Source organism: Rhinopithecus bieti, unplaced genomic scaffold (assembly GCF_001698545.2).
Source record: "Rhinopithecus bieti isolate Rb0 unplaced genomic scaffold, ASM169854v2 scaffold_35950, whole genome shotgun sequence".
Lineage (NCBI taxonomy): Eukaryota > Metazoa > Chordata > Mammalia > Primates > Cercopithecidae > Rhinopithecus > Rhinopithecus bieti.
The window spans coordinates 1,178,678-1,197,300 of record NW_016815506.1 but is presented as its reverse complement, the minus strand read 5'-3'; the positions used below and the strand labels follow the sequence as shown (position 1 = coordinate 1,197,300).

General features: G+C 43.3%; 1 protein-coding gene across 2 annotated transcripts in view; it reads left to right on the top strand.

Moving 5' to 3' along the window:
* The window catches only part of PRIM1 (DNA primase subunit 1), a 24,600-nt gene extending 6,750 nt beyond the window's left edge, over positions 1 to 17,850 (top strand). For both annotated transcript variants that reach the window (XM_017853320.1, XM_017853319.1), the window contains exons 3-13: positions 1,607 to 1,713; positions 1,783 to 1,856; positions 2,418 to 2,554; positions 4,177 to 4,235; positions 5,184 to 5,293; positions 6,447 to 6,538; positions 7,013 to 7,154; positions 9,579 to 9,648; positions 10,414 to 10,505; positions 15,237 to 15,335; positions 17,739 to 17,850. In XM_017853320.1, the coding sequence (XP_017708809.1) occupies positions 1,607 to 1,713; positions 1,783 to 1,856; positions 2,418 to 2,554; positions 4,177 to 4,235; positions 5,184 to 5,293; positions 6,447 to 6,538; positions 7,013 to 7,154; positions 9,579 to 9,648; positions 10,414 to 10,505; positions 15,237 to 15,335; positions 17,739 to 17,758 (1,002 nt within the window). In that variant the 3' untranslated portion in view covers positions 17,759 to 17,850. The remainder of the gene's footprint in view (positions 1 to 1,606; positions 1,714 to 1,782; positions 1,857 to 2,417; positions 2,555 to 4,176; positions 4,236 to 5,183; positions 5,294 to 6,446; positions 6,539 to 7,012; positions 7,155 to 9,578; positions 9,649 to 10,413; positions 10,506 to 15,236; positions 15,336 to 17,738) is intronic.
* The last annotated feature ends 773 nt before the right edge of the window (positions 17,851 to 18,623 follow it).

The following is an 18,623-nucleotide window of genomic DNA, read 5'->3' as shown; positions in this document are numbered from 1 at the left end:
TTTTGAGACAGGGTCTCACTCTGTCGCCCAGGCTGGAGGGCAGTGGTGCGATCTTGGCTCACTGCAACCTCCACCTCCGGGGTTCAAGCAATTCTCCTGCCTCAGCCTCCCGAGTAGCTGAGATTACAGACGTGTGCCACCACACCCGGCTAATTTTTTGTATTTTTAGTAGAGATGGGGTTTCACCATGTTAGCCAAGTTAGTCTCGATCTCCTGACCTCGTGACCCGCCCGCCTCAGCCTCCCAAAGTGTTGGGATTACAGGCATGAGCCACTGCACCCAGCCCTGATCAGATTATTTAGAGAGGAATCTTCCAGCCTCCTGCCTGAGTTGGTAGTGGAAGAGTACAGAAGTGGGTAGAAAGGGCTGGGTCTTAACATTCCACATATAAATGTCTAATTATTCCCCTAATATCAATTCATAATATCAGTACAACACACTCTTCAATTGTACTTGTTGTCCAAGTCCAGAGACCTTCTGTTTTATGCTCTCTAGAAAATAATTCAGGTGTCTTCTGCCAGGGAAATGAAAGAGCACTCACCCAGCTCTGCAAGCTAAGTGTACCAATCTGGGGAGCTAACTGTTTCTTAACTAGGCTTTGACCCAATCCTCCTTTTTTTTTTCCTTCAGTCAAGGGTGGCCTTGAAAAATCTTCCTGTTTTTCATCTCAGCTTCACCACTAAACGTACTTACTCATTCCAGCAATACCTGGTATCACCTATCCCTGAGTCTTTTGGGAGTTCTGAGGTATAAATTGGGTTGCACCTCTTATCTTTCCTTACCAACAGGCTAAGATTTCGTTTTTATGAATCTCCTCAGTTATCACTCCCTTCTGACTTACAGTTATAAAAACTTATGGTGGCACTACCCTCTCGGATTCTTCTTTTTTTGAGACAGTCTCACCGTAGTCACCCAGGCTGGAGTGCAGTGGCGTGATCTTGGCCCACAGCAACTTCCGCCTCCTAGGTTCAAATGATTCTCCTGCCTCAGGCTCCCAAATAGCTGGGACTACAGGCGTATGCCACCATACCCAGCTAATTTTTGTATCTTTGGTAGGGAGACAGAGTTTCACCATATTGGCCAGGCTGGTTTCGAACTCCTGACCTCAACTGATCTGCCCACCTCAGCCTCCCAAAGTGCTGGGATTACAGGCATGAGCCACCACGCCCAGCCTCTCATAGCCTCTTTCTAATAAAGTCTCAATTCAAACTAATTGGGGAGATCTTTTTGAATTACTGAAAAATTTTAAATACTTGTATGTATAGTACATACAAGTAAAGGTTCTTAAAACACCTTGCAATAGGCCATTATTTGTATATGTTCCCTTGTCAGAAATCTAAAAACAGCTTTATTATTATCCTTATTGACCAACAAACATTTATAATGGATATGTATTCATTAAACTCTGCTTTAAGTTGGTGAAAGTTAAGATTCTCATCAATTGTGTATGTGTGAGATCCAAAATAATGAACTTTCACTGCCATAAAGTTGGCATTATATAGTCTCTTTGTTTCTCTTTGGTATATTTTTCCACATGGGTAGAAAATAAGCAGATTTAGCAATGTGGCAGCTCTTATAGAAACTGATCAACATTTTGTATTTGTAGCCCAATCAACACAATACGGTGAAGCTGGGAGCTTTCCAGGCTCAGGAAAAAGAACTGGTATTTGACATTGACATGACAGACTATGACGATGTGAGGAGATGTTGTAGGTGAGCACTGTGTCTTGCTGTTAGGGTGGGTGATACCACTGACAATGAGTAATGATGACTCTGCTCTAGTTCTGCAGACATATGTCCTAAGTGCTGGACCCTCATGACAATGGCCATACGCATCATTGACAGAGCATTGAAGGGCAAGTATCAGCAGTTTCTGAATGGGGTCAAGTGTGAGAATCGGTTTTCCTCTGACTACTATTAGTCTCTGTATTATGTGATCAAATCTCATTAATTTCTTTTTTTTTTTTTGAGACGGAGTCTCACTTTGTCAGCCGGACAAAGTGAGAGTGCAGTGGCGTGATCTCGACTCACTGCAACCTCCGCCTTTTGGGTTCAAGCGATTCTCCTGTCTCAGCCCCGAGTAGCTGGGACTACAGGTGTGTGCCACCACGCCCAGCTAATTTTTGTATTTTTAGTAGAGGCGGCATTTCACCATGTTGGTCAGGCTGGTCTCGAACTCCTGACCTCGTGATCCGCCTGCCTCAGCCTCCCAAAGTGCTGGGATTACAGGTGTGAGCCACCACGCCCAGCCTAATAAAATAATTTTTAAAAAAAGAAAGAAATTCCTAGCAGAGAGACTAGGATGGGTAAAGAGATGAAGCAAGAACATGGGGAGCACAGGAAACAAGTAATTTAATATATATTAATTAAGGAGTTTATAGATTTGTTTTAAAACCTATTATTTCTCTCCTCCTCAGAGGACTTTGGGTTTAAGCATCGTCTCTGGGTATATTCTGGAAGGAGAGGTGTTCATTGTTGGGTCTGCGATGAATCAGTTAGAAAATTGTCTTCTGCAGTACGTTCTGGGATAGTTGAGTATTTGAGCCTTATAAAGGTAAGGTCCTCTTAATTCTAATTTGCATTGCTTTAGTTTCTAGATGTTACCAAGCCTGATATGTTTACTATCAAAGAAAATGAGACTATCTTTTTTTTTTCTTTTTTTTTTTTTGAGATGGAGTCTCACTCTGTTGCCCAGGCTGGACTGCAATGTCACAATCTTGGCTCACTGCCAGCTCCATCTCCTGGGTCCAAGCAATTTTCCTCAGCCTCCGGAGTAGCTGGGACTACAGGCACCGGCCACCATGCCCAGCTAAATTTTGTATTTTTAGTAAAGACTGGGTTTCACCATGTTGGCCAGGCTGGTCTAGAACTCCTGGCCTCAGGTGATTCACCCACCTCAGCCTCCCAAAGTGCTGGGATTACAGGCATGAGCCACCGTGCTGGCCTGAAACTATCTTTAATGGCATTCACATTGCAGAGTAAATGATCTTACCAACAGATCATTTAAAGTCATAGTAGCTACATGTTTTAAGATATTTCATTTTATTTTGCTATAAAAATCTTCCTTTGTGGCATATATAAAATAATAGATAAGGCCGGACGCGGTGGCTCATGCCTGTAATCCCAGCACTTTGGGAGGCCGAGGCGGGCAGATCATCTGAGGTCGGGAGTTCGAGACCAGGCTGACCAACATGGAGAAACCCCGACTCTACTAAAAATACAAAATTAGCCAGGCATGGTTGTACATGCCTGTAATCCCAGCTACTAGGAGGCTGAGGCAGGAGAATCGCTTGAACCTGGGAGGCAGAGGTTGTGGTGAGCCGAGATCGCACCATTGCACTCCAGCCTGGGCAACGAGCAAAACTCCATCTCAAAAAATAATAATAATAATAATAGATAAAATAGATTTATCGTATATAAAATAACAGAACATGTAAAAGTTTGGTTTTGATTTTGTTTTGTTATTGTTGTTGTTTTTGAGACACGGTCTCACCCTGTCCCCCAGGCTGGAGTACAGTGATGTGACCACAGCTTACTGCAGTCTTGACCTCCTGGTCTCAAGTGATCCTTCTACCTCAGCCCCCTGCGTAGCTGGGACTAAAGGATGCGCCACCATGCCCAGCTAATTTTTAAATTTTTTGCAAAAACAAGATCTCACTATATTGCCCAGGGTGTTCTTGAACTCCTAAACTCAAACTATCCTCCCACCTCTGCCTCCCAAAATGCTGAGATTATGGGTGTGAGCCACCGCATCCAGCCTACGAAATTTTTTTTTTTTTTGGAGACAGTCTCACTCTGTCGCCCAGGCTGGAGTGCAGTGACGCAATCTCTGCTCACTGCAACCTCCGTGTCCCGGGTTCAAGCAATTCTTCTGTCTCAGCCTCCCAAGTAGCTGGGATTACAGGCACTTATCACCACGCCTGGCTAATTTTTGTATTTAGCCAGGTGTGGTGTCAAGTGGAAACAGGGTTTCATCATATTGGTCAGGCTGGTCTGGAACTCCTGACCTCAGGTGATCCACCCACCTCAGCCTCCCAAAATGCTGGGATTACAGGTGTGAGCCACCACGCCTACCATCTTATATGCTGTCCATCATTGACTAAAATGTCATTATGTTGCACATGACTGTATTTATATTGTGTACATGAAGTTCTTTTTTAATGATTTATTTTTCAGGGTGGTCAAGATGTTAAAAAGAAAGTTCACCTAAGTGAAAAAATTCACCCTTTTATCAGGTCTGTTGGAAAAGTCTCCATACACTTTAAGGTGTCTCATTTACTGTCTTGTGCCTTTAGAGTTAACTTGCTATCAATTTTCACTGCTGGGTAGCATTTTATAATAATAGCTATGGTTAATTGAGTGCCTATTTTATGCTGCAGTATTCCTAATAGGTGTTTTACAGATGTTCTCATTGCTCTTCACAAAAACCCCACAAGAGACTTGATGGTATCTCCATTTATAGATAAGGAAAGTGAGTTTTAGAGAGATTTTATAATAAGCTTGGCATCACACAACAAGTTAGTTGTTAAATTTAGGGTTCATGCCCTGGTCTGCCTGACTCCAAAGCCCATGCTTTTTCCACTGAATTCACTACTTCTCTAAGATAGTGGAAAAAACCTTATATTAGGAGTAAAAATTCCTATTCTGCCATGTACTATGATCTTGATAAAATATTGCTGCCTCCATTTCCTTATCTCTATGATTGGAAGAACAACATCCACTCTACCTGTCTCACAGTTGTATCAATGATTAAGTGAAAGAGTTAAATGTGATGCATATTTGTGAACTGCAAACATTATATGATTGTTGAGATATTAATACAAGCAATTCACAGTGGAAAGTGTAGGCTGCATGCCACATTCTGCTACTGATGTATTATGGTGTCCTGGGTTGGTTACTTTCTACCCTTATTGCGTATATTAACCTTCTAAGTTGTGAGGTTTAAAAAGTAAACATTTCTTGTATACATATTCTGTGCCAGGTTCTATGCCAGGTTATTTTCCCTTAAAATGTCTCATTTAATTATCATAATCCTGCAAAGGGTGGTATTCCCATTTTACCTAGTTAAGTTCTAAAAATGTCATGAAAATAAGCAGTAGTCTTCCCTACAATGGCAGCAATACCTATGTGGCATATGTGTTACTAATAGTGTTGGGACTCCATTGTTATTGTTGTTCCTACAGAAAATCTATTAACATAATAAAAAAATACTTTGAAGAATATGCCTTGGTTAATCAAGATATTCTCAAAAATAAAGAAAGCTGGGATAAGATTTTAGCCCTTGTTCCTGAAAATATCCTTTCCCGTGATCATTTCTGTGTGAGCTAGTTGTTTTGATCTGTGATATTATAAATGTTAGATATGTCTGCTTGTAAGTTCTCATATACTTATAAGTTTAATCTTTTTTATACAAAATATCTCTTGTATTTCTGGATTTTAGTATCTCTGGTCTGGAACACAATAAAAAATGGGGCCATGTTGCAAATCAGTTTTCTCATTTTGGAAGTTGGTCCTAGAATTAATGGCTAAAGAGTGGTGAATCACATAGTCAAAACACATGCAGACCAGAGAAAACTTTACACCATACCTTATAGTTATTTTGGCATTCTTTTTGTTATATCATCACTGTATTTTTACAGTGGAAGATTTCAGTGATACAACTGGTGTTGGTTTGTTTTTTGGGGGTTGTTTGTTTTTTGAGACAGAGTCTCACTCTGTTGCCCAGGCTGGAGTGTGCAGTGTTGCGATCTTGGCTTACTGCAACCTCCGCCTCCCAGGTTCAAACGATTCTCCTGCCTCAGCCTCCCAAGTAGCTGGGACTACAGGCGTGCGCCACCATGCCCAGCTAATTTTTGTATTTTTAGTAGAGACAGGGTCTCACCATGTCGGCCAGGCTGGTCTCAAACTCCTGACCTCAAATGATCCACCCACCTTAGCCTCCCAAAGTGTTGGGAATACAGGCATGAGCCACTGTGCCCAGCCGAATACAGCTGTTGAGTTTAACATTTGTGGGGTGGGTTGTTTGTTTGTTGAGATGGAGTCTCACTCTGTCACCCAGGCTGTAGTGCAGTGGCACAATCTCTGCTCACTGCAACCTTCACCTTGCGGGTTTAAACAATTTTCCTGCCTCAGCCTCCAGAGTAGCTACGATTACAGATGTGAGCCACCATGCCCTGCTGATTTTTCTATTTTTGGTAGAGATGGGGTTTCACCACGTTCGCCAGGCTGGTCTCAAACTCCTGACCTCACGTGATCCACCCACCTCAGCCTCCCAAAGTGCTGGGATTACAGGCTTGAGCCACCATGCCCGGCCAACATTTATATTTCAAGGAACATTAATAACTACTTTCTAAGTATTTATAAGATACCCTTGTGGTAATACATACTTAAAACTAAGTTGTTCATTGATGTCCCCTAAATGAGTCTGTTCCTTAATGACCCATCACCAATTCATGATGAACTTCAACAAGGCTTCCAAAAGTCTCAAAATTCACTTCAGCGTTGGGAGCACTTGAAGAAAGTAGCCAGCAGATGTCAGGTATGTTCCATTGAAATCTGTATTACAGCTATAATAATGCAATTCTTAATTAAGTTGATTGTTTTGCCTAGTCAGTTAAAGATGGTTGAAGATCTTTTTTTTTTTTTTTGAGACGGAGTCTCACTCTGTCGCCCAGGCTGGAGTGCAGTGGCCGGATCTCAGCTCACTGCAAGCTCTGTCTCCTGGGTTCACGCCATTCTCCTGCCTCAACCTCCCAAGTAGCTGGGACTACAGGCGCCCACCACCTCACCCAGCTAGTTTTTTGTATTTTTTAGTAGAGATGGGGTTTCACCGTGTTAGCCAGGATGGTCTCGATCTCCTGACCTCGTGATCCACCCGTCTCGGCCTCCTAAAGTGCTGAGATTACAGACTTGAGCCACTGCGCCTGGCCTGAAGATCATTTTTTTAACTTTCTTTAAAGAAATCCTCAACTGTTCCTACTGATCCTCATGTTGGCCTTGTATCTGCTTTTAGAATAACATCAAAAATGACAAATATGGACCCTGGCTGGAGTGGGAGATTATGCTCCAGTACTGTTTTCCACGGCTGGATATCAATGTCAGCAAAGGAATCAATCATCTACTGAAGAGCCCTTTTAGTGTTCATCCTAAAACAGGTACTACACAAGGGAACTAAGGAAAACTAAAAGAAAAATGAGTTGCTATTTGCTTTAGTAAGCATGGCATTAGGTCTGAATATATATAATGTCTATGATTTAAAGGTAGAAGAATTGCTCTGTCACCTAATACCTAAATTAGTTTTTTATATTGTCAGTTAAGTAGCTACCAGATTAGTTTCTACTATGTAACTGTTTTTCAGTTGGGTTTCTGAGGTTCCATATTAGATTTGGAGAGGACCGTCAAAATCTTAGGACAACAACTCTCATTGTACAGATGAGAAAACGGTGGCCCAAGATGTAACTTATCCAAAGACATAAAAAAAAAATTGTGTGTGGCCATATGTGGTGGCTTACTCCTGTAATCCCAGCACTTGAGGAAGGCAAGGTAGGCAAATCACTTGTGCCCCAGAGTCTGACACCAGCCTAGACAACATGTCTAAACCCCCTTTCTACAAAAAATACACAAAGTAGCTAGACATGGTGGTGCATGCCTGTAGTTCCAGCTACTCAAGAGGCTAAGGCAGGAGGATCACTTGAGCCTGGGAAGTTAAGGCTGCAGTGAGCTGTGATGGTGCCACTGCACTCCAGTCTGGGCGACAGAGTGAGACCTTGTCTCACAAAAAAAAGAAAAAAGAAAAAAAGAAAGAAATGCGATGAACTCTACTCCTAGCACTGACAAAAACAAAATTTTTTTTTTTTTTTGAGACAGAGTCTCATGCTGTCACCCAGGCTGGAGTGCACCGATGCAGTCTCGGCTCACTGAAGGCTCAATCTTCCAAACTCAAGCAATACTTCTGCCTCACCCTCCTGAGTAGCTGCTGCTACAGGCACGTGCTACCACAGACAGCTAATATTTTGTAGACAGGGTTTTGCCATATTGCCCAGGATGGTCTTGAACTCTTGAGGTCAAGCAATTCACCTGCCCCAGTCTCCCAAAGTGCTGGGATTACAGACATGAGCCACTGCACCCAGCCTCATGTCATTTTTGAGATGTGTTAAATTCTGTATGGTATCCTAGAGGGGGTTAAAAGAGTAGAGTAATCTCTATTTTATTTCCAGCATGCTTTTTAAAGGTATCTGATATGTGGGTATCTGTATTGATCTCAATTAAAAAAAACCAAGCTAATGTAAATATAATATTTCCATCTATTTTGTTCTATTTTCAGGACTTACTAAATCTGAGATTGTCCTGAACTTAAATATGGAATATTTAAATATACTTTATTTCTAAATATAGAAATAAAAGTAGGTATAAGAGCAACTGGGAAATAGCTCTTATTAAAACAGTCTTCATGGGCCGGGCGCAGTGGTTCAAGCCTGTAATCCGAGCACTTTGGGAGGCCGAGACAGGCGGATCACGAGGTCAGGAGATCGAGTCCATCCTGGCTAACACGGTTAAACCCCATCTCTACTAAAAAATACAAAAAAACTGGCCGGGCGAGGTGGTGGGCGCCTGTAGTCTCAGCTACTAGGGAGGCTGAGGCAGGAGAATGGCGTGAACCTGGGAGGCGGAGCTTGCAGTGAGCTGAGATCCGGCCACTGCACTCCAGCCTGGGCGACAGAGTGAGACTCCGTCTCAAAAAAAAAAGAAAAAAACAGTCTTCACATTTGCTTTTTGGTGTTTTTTTTGTTTTGTTTTGTTTTTGTTTTTTCCGAGACAGAGTCTTGCTCTGTCACCCAGGCTGGAATGCAGTGGCGTGATCTTGGCTCACTGCAACCTCTGCCTCCCAGGTTCAAGCAATTCTCTACCTCTCCCTCCCAAGTAGCTGGGATTACAGGCACCCGCTATCACACCTGGCTAATTTTTGTATTTTTAGTAGAGACGGCGTTTCACTATCTTGGCCAGGCTTGTGATCCACCCTCCTCAGCCTCCCAAAGTGCTGGGATTACAGGTGTGAGCTGCTGCGCCTGGCCAGTTGTTTTTTAAAGAGAAGTAAAAGGCATGCTGGACATGGTGGTTCACACCTGTAATCCTAGCAACTCAAGAGGCTGAGGCAAGAGGATTGTTTTGAGGCCAGAAGTTCGAGGCCAGCCTGGGCAACACAGTGAGACCCCAACTCAACAAAATTGAAAACTGGCCAGGCCAGGTGCAGTAGCTCACATCTATAATCCCAGCACTTTGGGAGACAACTGAGGTGGGAGGATCACTTGAGCCCAGGACTTCAAGCCTGCAGTGAGCTATGACCATGCTACTATACTCCAGCATGGGTGACAAAGTGAGACCTTAACTCTAAAAAAAAGTAAGGGCACAGCTAATGTGAAAGTACTTTAATTTATATTTCTAAATACGGTTCTTAACAGATAAGTTTAACCCTTTGTCTAACCCTTAGATAAAAAATTGTAACAAAAAATAACTTATAGGAGATGCCTATAATGATTTATAGTCCACAATCATCAGTTTATAACTTTTGCTTCTTACAGGTCGCATATCTGTGCCTATTGATTTGCAGAAAGTGGACCAGTTTGATCCATTTACTGTTCCAACCATAAGGTATGTTTCAGATCATTGATCACTCCTTGTTTGTAATTGTTGTTCTGAATTTTAAATAAATTGGATTAGCCTCCTTCTTAGAGAATTAGTTGCATGGGAACGGTATATTTGGTTAGGGAAACCAAATAAGGTTCAAAGGTTAGATGATGATGCCCTAATAGAACAATACAAGCTTTTCACCTGCTGTTATGTAAGAAAAAGATTTTAAGGTCAAATAAATTTAGGAAATTCTGACTTAAACAGATTAAAAGTATCTTTTACTACAGTATTTCACGGTCTTTCATATGATAATATGCATGAAAAACTCCAAGAAGAGATCATGCTGTTTAGAATATCCCAAATTTAAGTTGACCACATAATTTTTTTACAGTAAATTTTATGGGATTCACATGCTATTATACACTGGATAATGCTGACCAGAAACTAACATTAAACTTCTCTTGTTCGTGGCCAGGCACGGTGGCTCATGCCTATAATCCCAACACTTTGGGAGGGTAGGGTGGGCGGATCACAAGGTCAAGAGATCGAGACCATCCTGGCCAACATGGTGAAACCCTGTCTCTACTAAAAATACAAAAATTAGCTGGGCTTGGTGGCACACGCCTGTAGTCCCAGCTACTTGGGAGGCTGAGGCAGGAGAATCACTTGAACCTGGGAGGCGGAGGTTGCAGTGAGCCAAGATCGTACCACTGCAGTCCAGCCTGGCAACAGAGTGAGACTCCATCTCAAAAAAAAAAAAAAATTCTCTTGTTCTGTTACTTGCAGCTTCATCTGCCGTGAATTGGATGCCATTTCCACTAATGAAGAGGAAAAAGAGGAGAATGAAGCTGAATCTGATGTCAAACATAGAACCAGAGGTAAGATAATATATTGAAGCTTCACTTTAATACAGGGTTTTTATATAGATATCCATCTGTCACTCCAATAATTAATTCTCTGATTCAGCCAGAATGGATCAGCATTTGTCCTGGAACTGCATACAATGTTTGTGTCCTTTCTTCAGCAGTTACCCAAGTGGTGTTACTGAATCCAGTCTGATTCAACACATATTTCCTAAACAACTTCTAAATGCTAGGATCTATACTGTAAGATTAAACTATCAATAAGTATGAATAATCAGTCTCTGAGATTCACCACCTATTTATTTAACAACTATTATGTGTGCAGTACTTTTGTTCTTTGTTTCTGATGCATATTGGTGGGTTTTATGGTAAACATATGTCTAAACTGTTTACCGAGTTGTATATTCAAGAATTTGAAGAAGCTGGCTGGGTCAGTGGTTCACGCCTATAATCCCAGCATTTTGGGAGGCCGAGGCAGGTGGATCACTTGAGGTCAGGAGTTCAAGACCAGCCTGGCAACATGGTGAAACGCCATCTCTGCTAAATATACAAAAATTAACCAGGTGTAGTGGAAGGCGCCTGTAATCCTAGCTAGCCAGGAAGCTGAGGCAGAAGAATCGGTTGAACCCAGGAGGCAGAGGTTGCAGTGAGCCAAGATTGTGCCACTGCACTCCATCCTGGGCAACAGAGGGAGACTGTCTCAAAAAAAAAAAAAAAAAAGACAAGAATTTGAAGAAGCTAAGGAATTTCTAAATCTTCTTGCTAATGGAAGGCAAATCTAACACCTAAGAGATACTGCAGGCCAGGCACGGTGGTTCACACCTGTAATCCCAGCACTTTGGGAGGCCCAGGTGGGCGGATCACCTGAGGTCATGAGTTCGAGACCAGCCTGACCAACATGGAGAAACCCCGTCTATCCAAAAAATACAACATTAGCCAGGTGTGGTGGCACGTGCCTATAATCCCAGCTGCTTGGAAGGCAGAGGCAGGAGAATCGCTTGAACCTGGGAGGTGGAGGTTGTGGTGAGCCAAGATCACGCCATTGCATTCCAGCCTGGGCAACAAGAGTGAAACTCCGTCTCAAAAAAAAAAAAGAGAGAGAGATGCTGCATAGCAGCACTCCCCAACCTTTTTGGCATCAGGGACCAGTTCTGTGGAAGACAATTTTTGCACGGACTTCAAAGAGATGGGGAGGAGTTGGGGATGGTTCCAGGATGAAACTTTTTTACCTCAAATCATCAGGAATTAGATTCTGATAAGAAGTGCACAACCTAGATCCCTCACATGCGCACTTCACAATAGGGTTCAAGGCCGGGCGCGGTGGCTCAAGCCTGTAATCCCAGCACTTTGGGAGGCCGAGACGGGCGGATCACGAGGTCAGGAGATCGAGACCATCCTGGCTAACACGGTGAAACTCCGTCTCTACTAAAATAATACAAAAAACTAGCCGGGCGAGGTGGCGGCGCCTGTAGTCCCAGCTACTCAGGAGGCTGAGGCAGGAGAATGGCGGGAACCCGGGAGGCGGAGCTTGCAGTGAGCTGAGATCCGGCCACTGCACTCCAGCCTGGGCGACAGAGGGAGACTCCGTCTCAAAAAAAAAAAAAAATAGGGTTCATGCTCCTATGAGAATTTAGTGCTTCTGCTGATCTAACATAAGGCAGAGCTCAGGCAGTAATGCCCGCTAACCGCTCACCTCACACCTGTAATTCCAGCACTTTGGGAGGCTGAGGCAAGAGGATCACTTGAGCCCAGGAGTTTGAGACCACCCTGGGCAACACAGAGAGACCTTGTCTCTCCAAAAAAAAATTAGCTAGACATGCTGGCATACACCTGTGGTCTCAGCTACTCAAGAGGCTGTTTGAGCCAGGAGGTTAAGGCTGCAGTAAGCCCTGATCACACCACTGTACTCCAGCCTGGGTGTCAGAGAGATACCTTGTCTCAAAATAAAAATTATATGGCCGGGCATGGTGGCTCACGCCTGTAATCCCAGCACTCTGGGAAGTCAAGGTGGGTGGATCACCTGAGGTCAGGAATTTGAGACCAGCCTGGCCAACATGGTTAAACCCCATCTCTACTAAAAATACAAAAATTAGCCAGGCATGGTGGCGCACACCTGTAATCCCAGGTATTCAGGAGGCTGAGGCACAAGAATCACTTGAGCCCGGGAGGCAGAGGTTGCAGTGAGCTGAGGTCACGCCACTGCACTCCATCCTGGGCAACAGAATGAGACTTCATCTCAAAAAAAAAAAGTATAATTTCTTTCTTACTCTTTTTAAAGAACTATTATGAGGATTCTTAATTCCATGCAAACATAGGATACTACTAAAATCCAAATTTTACGTGAAACTCCTTTCTTATTCTCAGTCCATTTTCCCGTTGGGTATCATAGGTTATGTAATTAAATGGATGAATAAAATTGTATATTCTTCTTTTTTTTTTTTAGAGAAAGAGTCTTACTCTGTCACCCAGGCTGGAGTGCAGTGGTGCAATCTTGGCTCATTGCAACCTCCGCCTCCTGGGTTCAAGCGATTCTCCTGTCTCAGCCTCCCGAGTAGGTGGAGTTACAGATGCCTGCCACCACGTCCAGCTAATTTTTGTATTTTTAGTAGAGATGGGGTTTCTCCATGTTGGTCAGGCTGGTCTCGAACTCACGACCTCAGGTAATCCACCTGTCTTGGCCTCCCTAAGTTTTGGGATTACAGGCATGAGCCACTGCACCCTGCCTATATTCAAATTTTTGTTATGTACATTTTTTAAACTATTTTATAAATCAAAGAATACTTAATGCAGGCCAGGCAGAGTGGCTCATGCCTGTAATCCCAGCACTTTGGGAGGCTGAGGTGGGTGGGTCACCTGAGGTCAGGAGTTCCAAGACCAGCCTGGCCACATGGTGAAACCCCGTCTTTACTAAAAATACAAAAATTAGCCGGGCGTGATGGTGGGCACATATAATCTCAGCTACTCGGGAGGCTGAGGCACAAGAATCGCTTGAACCTGGGAGGTGGAGCTTGCAATGAGCCGAGATTGCCCCACTGCACTCCAGCCTGGGAGACAGAGCAAGACTCCATCTCAAAAAAAAAAAAAAAAAAAAACAAAGCATACTCAATGTAAAAACTTCTAAATCTCCAAAAGGCATGACCCGAGCCTGAGCAACACAGCGAGACCTTGTCTCTACTAAAAATAAAAAATTAGCCAGCTGTGGTGGCACCCCCTGTGGTACCAGCCACTTGGGAGGCTGAGGTGAAGGATCATTTAAGGCATGGGCCGGGTGCGATGGCTCACACCTGTGATCCCAGCACTTTGGGAGGCCTAAGCGGGTAAATCACGAGGTCAGGAGTTCGCGACCAGCCTGACCAACATGGTGAAACCCCGTCTCTACTAAAAATACAAAAGATTAGCTTGGCGTGGTGGCAGGCACCTGTAATCCCAGCTAGCTGGGAGGCTGAGGTAGGAGAATCACTTGAACCCGGGAGGCAGAGGGTGCAGTAAGCCAAGATTGCGCCACTGCACTCCAGCCTGGGCAACAGAGTCAGACTCTATCTCAAAACAAACAAACAAACAAACAAAATATATATATATATATATATATATATATATATATATATATCACTAAAAGACTTTTATGAAAGAGAGTGTCATATATCTCAATTTTATTACATGCAAAATAATATTTTAGTTGGGCACGGTGGCATGTGTCTGTAATCTCAGCACTTTCAGAGGCTAAGGCCGGGAGATCACTTGAGCTCAGGAGTTCGAGACCAGCCCGGGCAACAGAGTGAGCCCTCGTCTCTACAGATACCAAAAAAAAGATTAAAAAAATTAGTTGGGCATGGTGGTACATGCCTGTAGTTACAGCTACTCAGGAAGCAGAGATGGGAGGATCCCTTGAGCCCAGGAAGTCGAGGCTGCCGTGGGCCAAGACGGCACCCCTGAACTTCAGCCTGTGTGACAGAGTGAAATCTTGTCTCAATAATAATAATTTCACCTTTTTTAATGTGACTAATATAGTATTCAAAAGTATATATGTGGCCGGACGTGGTGGCTCATGCCTGTAATCCCAGCACTTTGGGAGGCCAAGGCAGGTGGACCACAAGGTCAAGAGATCAAGACCATCCTGGGTAACATGGTGAAACCCCATCTCTACTAAAAATACAAAAAAAAAAAATCAGCCGGGTGTGGTGGTGGGCACCTGTAGTCCAGCTACTCGGGAGGCTGAGGCAGAATGGCAGGAACCCGGGAGGCGGAGCTTGCAGTGAGCCGAGGTCATGCCACAGCACTCCAGCCTGGGTGACAGAGCAAGGCTCCGTCTCAAAAAAAAAAAAAGTATATATGTTTCTCTCATATGTCCATTGGGCAGCACTATTCTAGAGAATTATTTTAAGAAACTTAGTTGTGCCGGACGCGGTGGCTCACGCCTGTAATCCCACCACTTTGGGAGCCTGAGGCGGGCAGATCACAAGGTCAGGAGATCGAGACCACGGTAAAACCCCGTCTCTACTAAAAATACAAAAAATTAGCCAGGCGCGGTAGCGGGCGCCTGTAGTCCCAGCTACTCAGGAGGCTGAGGCAGGAGAATGGCATGAACTGGGGAGACGGAGCTTGCAGTGAGCTGAGATCGCGCCACTGCACTCCAGCCTGGGGGACAGAGCAAGACTCCGTCTCCAAAAAAAAAAAAAGAAACTTAGTTGCGTTTTCATGTTATTGCTGCCACTATGCTAATTATAATGTACATTCTTCATAATTTAGATTATAAGAAGACCAGTCTAGCACCTTATGTGAAAGTTTTTGAACATTTTCTTGAAAACCTGGATAAATCCCGAAAAGGAGAACTTCTTAAGAAGAGTGGTAAGACTCTATACCTTTCCCTTCTATTTAGTTAGATCTTAGTATTAGTAGAAAAGGGCAATTTTTGAGTTCTAGTCTTTCTTTGCCCTCCTCCCAAAATTTACTGATTTATCTTACTATCCTTAATGTTTTGGAAATTGAGGTTCCTTAATTCAATTTAACACATAGTTATTAAACACATTCTAAGTATCAGGTCTATAAGGGAGACAAAGATGAATTAACATCATGCCCCCTTGCCCTTAAGAAGTACTAACTTGGCTGGGCACGATGGCTTACGCCTGTAATCCCAGCACTTTGGGAGACCAAGGCAGTTGGATCACTTGAGGTCAAGAGTTTGAGACCAGCCTGGCCAATATGGTGAAACCCTTTTCTACTAAAAATACAAAAAATTAGCTGGGCGTGGGGGTAGGCACCTGTAATCCCAGCTACTCAGGAGGTGGAGACATGAGAATCACTTGAACCAGGGAGGCAGAGGTTGCAATGAGCTGAGATTACACCATTGCACTCCAGCATGGGCAACAGAGCGAGACTCCATCTCAAAAAAAAAAAGAAGTACTAACTTAGTACAAAACAAAAATGTACAAAATGCTAAGAAAGAGATTTTATCTGATGGACTCTTGAGATTTCATATGAAAATGGTGGTATCTGAACTCCTTTCAGTGAGCTGCTGTAAGAATTCTAATCCCTAGCCGGGTGCAGTGGCTCACACCTGTAATCCCAACACTTTGGGACGCTGAGGCAGGTGGATCGCCTGAGGTCAGGAGTTCAAAACCAGCCTGGCCAACATAGTAAAACCCCATCTCTACTAAAAATACAAAAAATTAGCTGGGTGTGGTGGCGGGCACCTATAATCCCAGCTACTAGGGAAGCTGAGGCAGGAGAATCGCTTGAACCCAGGAGGTGGAGGTTGCAGTGAGCGGAGATCATGCCATTGCACTCCAGCCTGGGCAACAAGAGCAAAACTCTGTCTCAAAAAAAAAAAAAAAAATCCCTAGGCCGGACACAGCGGCTCGCACCTATAATCCCAGCATTTTGGGAGACCGAAGCGGGCGGATCACCTGAGGTCAGGAGTTCAAGACCAGCCTGGCCAACACGGTGAAACCCCGTCTCTACTAAAAATACAAAAATTAGCCGGGCGTGTTATTGCGTGCCTGTAATCCCAGCTACTTGGGAGGCTGAGGCAGGAGAATCGCTTGAAGCCGGGAGGTGGAGGTTGCAGTGAGCCAAGATCACACTATTGTACTCCAGCCTGGGCAACAGAGCAAGACTCCATCTCAAAAAAAAAAAAAAAAAAACTAATCCCTAATGCCAATATACTATACCATCAGGTATGAAAAGGATTTCCAGAAGCAGAAATTTGATGAGATAAGGGTATGGAGGTGGAAAAAGGCCAAGGGTTGTTCATTCTTGAAGGAACAGCAAGAGCAAAGACAGGAAAGCATCCAGTCACTCTGGAAGCCATCAAGTAGTACAGCTAATCTAGTAAACGGTGCGTCCAGAAGTGACGGGCTATAAATCCAAAGAAGCAAGCTGAATGGCCTTGAATTCCAAGCTTAGGTGTTTGGGCTTCGTTTTGGGCTTAATAGGAAGCTTTTAAAGGTTCTGAGGAAGGGAATGCCATGATTTGTAGTTTTTATCTAGACAGATAAATCTGGGCAAGGCAGGGACTAGAATAGAGCGCAAGAGGCCAACTGAGCTATTGCCACTAGAACATTAGCACTGAAGATCTCCAAAAGGTGCAAATACTGGAACCATCCTTGAGACATGCTAATGATTTAGAAGTGAAGAGATGAAAGATGGAAGGGAAAATGTTATAGAAGCCAGGGAAAAGAAAAGTGCAAGATTATCAAGTGTCAGGTACAGTAGGAAACTAATAAAATCCTGTTGCATATAATAGCTGGAAGGAAACGCAAAGAGGATAGCAGTGCCAAATGAAGAGTACTCTGAATGGGAGACATCTGAGTATGTGTATAAACCAATAGGAAAAAAACCAGCAGATTGAATATTATTCAAGAGGATACTCTAGAAAACTGTGGCAATGTTATAGCAATACAAATTATCTTGCCACTTCATTTTTTATTTCAGTATGTGATCGTTTAAGCAGTAGTGCCTAAGATAATGCTCTACTCAGTAGACACTTATATGTGTAATTACTGAATGAACGACTCTGAGCTTGGAAAGCCCAGTTGAAGCTGCCATTGCAACTGGCCATATTAAGTCCTTTGTATCCACACTGTTCCGTATTAGCTCAGCCTATAATGTGGACTTCAGCAAATGTGTAAGCAAATCTTTGTGCACGATGTGAGTTAAATAGAAGCATTAGGCAAAAAAGAATGTAAAAATAAAAAGGCTTTGTTCTGTTTTCCTTTGCTGTTCTTCCATATATTATCTATTCTATTTTAGATTTACAAAAAGATTTCTGAAGACAGAGCTCCTCAAACCAATGTGGATATCTTCTGCCTTCAACAACAGATCAAATACTTCAAAAGCCATTTAATAAATACAGCAGAACTATGTATGTGTCTTAAACCTCAAAGTACATTTTCCTTTACTTGAGAAATAATTTATGTTGAAAAGATTTCCTGGCCGGGCACAGTGGCTCACACCTGTAATCCCAGCACTTTGGGAGGCTGAGGCAGGCGGATCACCTGAGGTCAGCAGTTCAAGACTAGCCTGGCCAACATGGCAAAACCCCCATCTCTACTAAAACTACAAAAATTAGTTGGGTGTGGTGGTGCATACAGTAATCCTAGCTACTTGGGAGGCTGAGGCAGGAGAATTGCTTGAACCCAGGAGGCAACGGTTGCAGTGAGTCAAGATCGCAGCCAATGGGTGACAGGCAAGACTCCATCTCAAAAAAGAAACAAAACAAAACAAAAAAAAAAGATTTCCTGAGACCACCAAAGGAGAGTGTCAGGTTCCTGGAAGGAGAAATAAAAGGAGGCATAAGTGGATTGCAGATAATTTTGTAAAATTGAGTATTATACAAGGATATTTCTAAGCCTTCTAATATAAATACCCAGTTCTACTACTTGCCATATATAGAGGTAAGTGAGCAGTAATAGGACTCTCAGCTCACTTGATACGTCATATATTTGGGTGAATGATTGTTTTTTCCTTAAGTTTTAGACATTTAATTGTATCTAGAGGGCCAGGCACAGTGGCTCACACCTGTAATCCCAACACTTTGGGAGGCCAAGGCAGGCAGATTACTTGAAGTCGGGAGTTCAAGACCACCTTGGCCAACATGGTGAAACCTGGTCTCCACTAAAAATACAAGAAAATTAG